Source organism: Mus caroli, chromosome 4 (genome assembly GCF_900094665.2).
Source record: "Mus caroli chromosome 4, CAROLI_EIJ_v1.1, whole genome shotgun sequence".
Taxonomy (NCBI): Eukaryota; Metazoa; Chordata; class Mammalia; order Rodentia; family Muridae; genus Mus; species Mus caroli.
Window position 1 is genome coordinate 121,859,676 of NC_034573.1, and position 8,336 is coordinate 121,868,011.

General features: G+C 45.1%; 1 protein-coding gene across 3 annotated transcripts in view; it reads right to left on the reverse strand.

Moving 5' to 3' along the window:
* The window catches only part of Gmeb1 (glucocorticoid modulatory element binding protein 1), a 37,186-nt gene continuing 28,850 nt past the window's right edge, over window positions 1–8,336 (reverse strand). For 2 of the 3 annotated variants that reach the window (XM_021161119.2, XM_029476464.1), the window contains exons 9-10: window positions 5,229–5,351; window positions 1–3,670 (exon numbers count right to left, since the gene is read on the reverse strand). In XM_021161119.2, coding sequence (XP_021016778.1) covers window positions 2,973–3,670; window positions 5,229–5,351 — 821 coding nt within the window. In that variant the 3' untranslated portion in view covers window positions 1–2,972. The remainder of the gene's footprint in view (window positions 3,671–5,228; window positions 5,352–8,336) is intronic. The other variant, XM_021161118.2, reaches the window with a different exon arrangement.

Below are 8,336 nucleotides of genomic sequence, written 5' to 3' on the forward strand. Positions count from 1 at the left end.
GCTACACAGAGAAACCCTGTCTCGAAAAACAAACCAAACAAACAAAAAGGGTGGTTAACGGCAAAGATGTCTGGGTATGAACTTCTTGAGAACAGGAATTGGCTTGTCTGCAAGATCAGTATCTAGCACAAAACCTGCATCTTCATGGTACTTACTGGGGCTTAGGTGACGCAATCTATTGGCGTTTAGTACTTATACATAGACAGTACTTACAAATGTTTATTTAATGAATGGCTAGAGAAAAGATAGCTACCATCAAGTCAGCCTGAGGAGTAATTTCATTGCAACTGCCTATTCACACATCAGTAGCTTGCATGTGTATCACCCCACCTAAAATAATCTAGACCAGGGCCGTGAGAGATCTCATCTCTCCAAGTACCACTGCAGCTAGCAATGACAGCAATTGGAAGACCAGGAAAACAGCAAAGCTCATGTAATCTGTTTTAAGTAAACAGGCTCTGTCTCAAGAAGGAAATCTGACTTTGGAAGCATGCTGCTCACACAACAGCTGTGAAGAGCAAAAAGGCAGGACTTGAAGGAGCCTGCCTCTATTCTCTAGGGTGCCTCCCGTGTCCTGAATTGGTCTGCCTGTCTGTGGAAAAGAGAAATGACCTAAAGGACACAACAGGGATGCAATGTGGCTTTCTAGGTTCAAGTAACAGTTTCGGTCTGAAAGACCGAAACTTTTAGAGCAGGCAAGATGGCTCAATGGATGAGGGTGCTTACCACCAAGCCTGGCAACCTGAGTTCAATTCCCAGGACCCACATGGTGGAAGGTGAGAACAGACTCCTGCAGGTTGTTCTCTGATCTTCACATACATACCGTAGCAAGCTCACCATCACACACGCACGCACACACACACACACACAGATAAATAAGTGTAATAAAAATTCCTATGTATTAACAGAAAGTCTAAGGAAGGCAGAAATAAATGCCTTCTTTCACCAAAAGCTTGTCCTAAACAAAAATTTTTTGAGACACTATTTCATATATCCCAGGTTGGTCTTGAACTTGCTATGTATGACCTTGAATTTCTAAGATTCCTGTCTCTATTTCCCAAGTGTTAGGATCAAAGATATGTGCCCCCATGCCCAGTTAATTTCTTGCTGGAGACTGAACCCAGGGTTTCATGCATGCTAGGTGAACATTTACCAATTCGGTTCTGTCCCCAGCCTAATTAAATATTCTGAAAAGAAAAGTCCGGTTTTAAAGCTGAAACAAATCTGAATAGAGTTCGGAAGCTGCACTCTTCAGGGCCCTCAGAGTGATCCCTGAGGGCTTGCTTCCCTGCTGACACATGGCCATCTAAGAGATGGAAGGTGCAACTCTCGGTTGTTTACAGGGTTTTCAAAACCTGCAGGCAGGAAGACAGATTTAGACAGGCACCCTTCTCTATTTTTTTTTTAAACAAAAGCCAAAATTTTACTTTTAATAATAATAATAAATCCTCCAACTCCTAGGCTGTATGCTTTTTTGACCTATAAAGTCACCGGGAGAGTGTCTATATTTTCCCTAACATAGTAAACAATGTAATTAAAGAAATCAGAAACCCTGCTTACTCTCCCCCAAACAATGAAGAGAATCAACGACATGGGATCACGGCAGAAAGAGTGACCTAGTAGTTCTGAATGTACAAACAGCATTTAGGAAGAAGCCCCGTGCCCAGACGTTACTGACACTCCTGTCATACTTCTTGCAATGTCAAATACAATGTCCCTTTCCCAGGAAGTGCAGCTCACTCAGGAGCCATCTAGTCCACACCTCAGGAAAGGTGTTACCAGTTGTCCCTGCCAAGCCTAAGCCATTTTATGAGTTCTGTATCTCACAGAAACATCTGTGGTATCAGAAGAGGAGACTTGCAAAGAGAATGAAGGCAGGCAGGCACCTGTCACTGCTGTCTGCCAAAAGCTGCCGAGCGTGGGATCCAGCAGACGGAAGGAAAAGAAGAGGCAGCACCAAGGAAATGACTGCTTTTGGTTCCAAACCCGAAACATGTACACACACACACACACACACACACACACACATACTTGCATGCTTACATGCAGGGCTCCACCAAAAATAGCAGCTGGTCTGCACGCGGGACTCTGCCATTCCTGGAGTCAAGAAACGAAAAATGATGGCCTTGGAGCCCCACCTCCATGACAGCCACAGTCCAAGAATTAGAACAATTTATACCACATCACAGTCTGCAAAGGAATGGACTGATAGTCCTGGGCGAGGAGGGTGAGGGCTTTGACAAGGCTGGGGGCAAGGTGAGCTATCCCAAAAGCACAGCTGTGACAAGCTTTTGATTGCTGTGTATCTTTCTATAATCTCTGTCCTCTTCTGAAATTGAAAATGGTACCCAACCCTCAGAGAGCTCAAGGGGCATCAGATGCCCCTCTGGAAGACCATTCCTTGACTCCTCCCTGTCACAGGGCTCCCCCTGTGAGCTGCTGACCACACTACTTTCCGCCCTAAGCAGAGCCAACTTCCTGTTCTTTCAGTTTTGCACACCAGCATCTGAGGCCATCATATCCAGGATACAGAGGCAAGCGTGCTTCTGTATCCACAGCAGAGCTGGTCATCTTCTGGAGTCAGATCTGTGCTCCAGGGTCTGGTCAATGCATCTTTACAAGAGTGAGGCCATGCGTGTATACACAGACAGACTACTCAGGAAAGGATTCCTGGATACCTGACACCTCCCCTAAAAGCAATTACCTTCCTTGGGGAAAGATGGTTCAGACCCTGGGTGACCTGTATCTAACTTCTGGAAAGGTAGCTCGTTCTGTCCGTTTGTCAATGAGGGAGTAGGAGGAACCCAACATTTTCAGTTACAACGAGATTTTGTAGTTTGGTTTTTTTTTTTGTTTTTGTTTTTGTTTTTTGTTTTTTAAAAAAAGTTCTATGTGGAAATGAGCGGGACAATGATAAAAATAAACATAATTAAAATTCCAAACCAAAACACAGCTCTTGGCCCTGTCCCCAGTCAGTCCTCCAAGACCACAATCTCCACATTGTGGACCTGATGCTGGTGTTCTTCCATTTCGGCTACCACTTTCTCCTCAGTCCTCAGCTCTGTCTCCAAGATGACTGCTTTGCCCTCAGTGTCGTCAGCCTCGGAGTCTGGGGCAGGGTCGATTTCAATGATGGTCTGCCCATCCTCAGAGGTGCTTTCAACAGCCTGGATTGCTGACGTCAGGCCGGACTCCATGGCCACCAGCTCCATGGGGCTCACCATGGTGGCCATGTTGCCCAGGGAACTCCCATCCTGCATAGAGGTGGAGCTTAGCAGTGCCAAACTTGACGAAGGGTGGATGGTCACTGTGTCTGGTGAGTTGCTCTTGGCAGAGGAAACCACCGTGGCATAGCGGAAGAGCTGAGGGCCAGAAGGCAGTGTGTGGACAGTCACAGGACTGGAGCCCTGGCTGAGGGTAGCCACTGGGATGTTGCCCATGGAGAAAGACTGGCCCACAGGAGTGATGGTGATGGGAGAGATGACAGTAAACTGAGGCTGCTGGACAGGAGAAGGGCTCAGGACGGTGGTGGAGGCTGGCCGCTGGAGCCGGGGTCTTTTTGGGGGCTTTGGGGTGCTCACAGGCATCAGTACCACATTTTGAACCGTCTGGGATTTCAGTCTGGGATCTTGGGCTTGCTTTTTTTGCTCCTCCAACTGCCGTTCCAAGTCTACGGGGAAAAACAAAACAAAACCAAACCAGCCAGACTTTGTGGAAAGAAATGTTATTTTGGGAATATTCACCAGGGGTCAGGAGACACAGGGTCCTGTCATTATGTAACCTCAGGCACAGCATACCACTGTTTCTCAAGTGAGTCCTAGAGAGGATTCGTTTTTCTCTTTTTAACTCTTCAGGAACTGCATTTAGTGGTGGGATTATGGGCTGGGCCACAGTTCAGAGCCTTTAAACTGTGATCTTACTTAATTCACCACACACTCCTCTGCAAATTTTTCATCTCTTTTTTTTTTTTTTTTTTTTTTTTGTTTTTCGAGACAGGGTTTCTCTGTATAGCCCTGGCTGTCCTGGAACTCACTTTGTAGACCAGGCTGGCCTCGAACTCAGAAATCCGCCTGCCTCTGCCTCCCGAGTGCTGGGATTAAAGGCGTGTGCCACCACGCCCGGCTTCATCTCTTGTCAAAACACAAATCCAAGAAGCTGCCATGGTCCTTTTCCTTTTCACAAATGTGTAATTCACACTCGGGACCACGGCCATGCTAAGGATGTGCTTTAGTGGAGCTACAGCTTCCAACCTGCACATATGTATGAGATATGTGTATCCATGTGCATGTGGATTTCTGTGCAGACAAGAGGACAAACTCAGGTGTCACCTAGAGGAGCACTGTTTCTCTCCTTCAAGACAAGGTCTCTCGTTAGCCTGCAACTCACCAATTAGGCTGCAGTGGCTGTCTCTTGGGCTGAGTTAAATAGTGTATCAGTTAGAGCTATCTTTTAAGAACACTTATAGCAGCGGGCAGTTTAAGAGCAGAGGCATGTCCCTTCAGTCTTCACAGCTCTTCTAGCACACCTACACACCTGAGCTTTCCTTGTCTTTGTCTGTTTCTATGTTTACTTTCCTTAAGTTCCTTAACGACCCTGACGAGACGGAGACTATTTTGTTCCATATTACATTTCTAAAGCTTCTTTGGCAATGAACAAAGTAGGCGGAAGAATTAAATTACCAGGATGCTCCTAGTTCCTGACTGCTTTGTTTGGTATTTTTGTGTTTGGGGTGTAGGTATATGTTAGTGGGGGGATGTGCCCAAGTGTGTGGAGAGCTATTCCCTTGATCACTTTTCACCTTGTGTTTTTGAGACAGGGTCTTTCAGTGAACCTGGAGCTCCACAATTTGGCTAAGTAGCTAGCTAATGAGCTCCAGGCATCTCCTGTCTCCTCTTCCCCAGTGCTGGGATTGCAGGTGCATGCCCTAAGCCCGGACTTCTCATGTGGGTGCTGGGGATCTAAGATGAAGTCCTCATGTGTATAAAGCCAATACATTACAACTCAGCCAGCCATCTCTCCAGTCACAATTTATGGTTATGACAAAAAAAAAAAAAAAAGGAAAATGTACAAAATCCACAGTTAGCAAAAACGGCAATAAAATAATGTGAAAAGGGAAAGCTGACCTGTGTTCTGTCACCAATATTCCTAGACTATTAGAATAACCTAGTCAGCCCTCCAAAAAGCACTCAAAAATAAGCACATTCTGAGAAGAGGTGAGCGCCACCTACCTGCCAGGGTATAGAGAAACTGTTCCTCCCCCTGCTCCACTTGCTTCCGTCTGTTGTCCAAAACTCTCTTGACCGTGTCCATTAGGCCAAATGTGTTCGCCACATTGTTTAGAACAGCAGCATCTATTAAACCAAGCACAGGCCTGTAGAGTTGGAACAGAAGCTCCTACCAGCCCCCTCCTGTGCTAGTTACAGACCTGAGAAAAGCCAGAAGAGTGGCAGGGCATGCTTGCAAACCCAGCACACTTGGAAGACACAGGCAGTATGGTCAGGAGTTCAAGGATAGCCTAAGCTATAGTGAGCTCTAGGCCAGCCTGAGCTATGTTAGACTCTGATTCAACCACACCTCCCTTACTCACTACAAGGAAAAGAATCAAGATATTATGGGACTCTCTTAACTACATCTCAGCAATTGTGGTGGTGGTGGTGGTTGAGACAGGATCTCACTGCCTAGGCTGTCCTCAAACTTGTCAAAGATAACTGAACTCCTACTTGCACATCTCTAGTTCCGAGATGCTCATCACCATGTCTGGCAATTTTTTTAAGCCAGGATTTATCACATGGACTTGATTTTGATTTTGTAACATATTTGCGAGCTTCCTATGTAAACAATCACACATGGGTAGGAATACGGCGCAGTGGCAGGGCGCTTGCTTGTGTGATGATTCCATTCCAACTACTGCAAAAACAAAGGCCAAAATCAATAAATAAGAGAAATAATATTTAAAAAAAAAAACACACAAAAGAACACCAAACACAACAAACTTTAAGCTTTGCATCTAGTTTTAAATTCTGACCCACTGTTTAGAAAACAGGATGGTAAAAGCTGGGTGTAGCAGTGGGCAGCCACAGCCTCAGCTGAGGCAGAAGGACTATTTGAGCCTAGGAGTTCAAGATCAGCCTGAGCAATATGGTGGAACTTCATCTTTGAATAACACAATAGGCCAGGGATGATGGCTCACACTGTAATCATAGCATCTGAGATTGCTGAGGTGAGATCACTGCCTTGAGTTGAAGACCAACCTGGGTTAGAGTAAAGCCTTGTCTCAATATGTATGTATGTGTGTATGATTATATATATCAATAAATGAAAAAAGAAAAAAAAAACAATAAATGTCTAGATGTGGTGGTATATGCCTTTCCCAGAACTCAGGTGGCAGAGACAACTTCTGGGCTAGCCTGTTCTATATAGTGAATTCCAGGACTGCCTACATAGAGAGAAACCTTATCTCAAATAACAACAAATACCTATACAAACACACACGCACACGTCCTACTTTACATGTCAAACATGACACCTTGCATACAATACTGCTAAGTAAAACTAACCCTATACACAGCTCAGACCACTTCAACTCAGACCACTTTAGATACACTTCTTTTCACAGCTACTTCACCCAATTCTATGTGTTACTTTTGGTGTTTAGAGAAAAGGTCTCGATATGTAACCAGCTATGTTTAAACCCCTGAGCCTCCACTTCCTGTGGACTGGGATTATATATATATAAAGGCAGAGCACAGTGTCTGCCTTTTAATCCACTAAGGAGCCGAGACCACGGGCTGGTGCTAGTGTGTCCACCTCAATGGTTTTATACATACAAAAGCTGAGAGCTCCCACATGTAGTTCCCCAGCTCCACTGTTTCCTGTGTTCCACACTCACACCCCCATCTAACTTGCTGACCCTTCTATTTGAAGACCTTACAGTCATCTCAAGGTAGTGGCTAAATGGAAAAGTGTATACTTAGCCCGTTCAAAGCCCTGCGGGGCCAGTGGTTAAGGCACTCTGCTCTTCCTGAAGCCCGGTGCTAAGTTCCCAGCACCCATGGCAGTCAGTGCACAACTGCCAGCTCCTGGAGAACTGGGTGCTTCTGCTCTCCACGAGCACTCACACTCATGTCACATACAGACACACACGTGTGCTAAAGTTTCATGTCAACTCAACACAAGCTAGAATTATTTCAAAGAGAAAACTACAATTTGGAAAATATCCCTACCAGAGTGGTCTGTGGGCAAGCCTGCGATGCGTTCCCACCCCCACCCCTCAGACAGGGTTTTGTAGGGATGATCTTTTTGTGCACTGTGTAAAGGTTGTCTTTTTATTATTCAAATGCTGATTTATGTACTGGCAAGGATCTGATTATCGGCCATACTTTGGTAATGTTATTTATTTATTTTGTTTTTTCGAGACAGGGTTTCTTTGTGTAGCCCTGGCTGTCCTGGAACTCACTCTGTAGACCAGGCTGGCCTCAAACTCAGAAATCCACCTGCTTCTGCCTCCCAAGTGCTGGGACTAAAGGTGTGTGCTACCACTGCCCGGCTGGTAATGTTATTTTTATGGTGCTTCACCTGTATCAGCATTTTGTAAACATCTTCTCCATCACCTCCTGATTGAGCTGCAGAGCCTATAGCAAAGAAGGAGAGGGACGTCTGGGGACGTCTGGGGATGTCTGGGAAAAGAGTCAGAGGCTGGAGATTCGCCATCCAGACAAGGAAGAAAAGGCAGGCTTTTTTTTTGTTTGTTTGTTTTTTTGGTTTTTTTTTTGAGACAAGGTTTCTCTGTGTAGCCCTGGTTGTCCTGGAACTCACTTTGTAGACCAGGCTGGCCTCGAACTCAGAAATCCGCCTGCCTCAGCCTCCCGAGTGCTGGGATTAAAGGTGTGTGCCACCACGCTTGGCTAAGGCAGGCTTTTTCTTTGTACTCAGGAGATGAGGGCCGTAGATTAGTGTAAGTGTGTCAGTGACAGAGTGGGACCTAGAAGCATAGGATGAGATAAGCCCTCCCCAACACACGCCCAAAGTTGCTTCCGTTATGCTGTTTCATCACAGCAATAGAATTGAAAAAGAAGTCTTTGAAAAAACAAGATATGAACAAACCAAAGTTTAAAACCCAGTTAATGAATAAAATAAAGTAAGGCTGGGGAGAAATCTCAGTGGAAGAGGCTTTTAGCAAGTTGAGGCCAAGTTAAATACCTAGGACCACATAAACAAAGCACAGTGGCGAACCGTAAAAGACAATGCCTTAACTTCTCCAAGCCTTACTTTTCTTTTTTTTTTTTTTTTTTTTTTTTTTTTTTTTTTTTTTTTTTTTTTTTTTTTTTTTTTTTTTT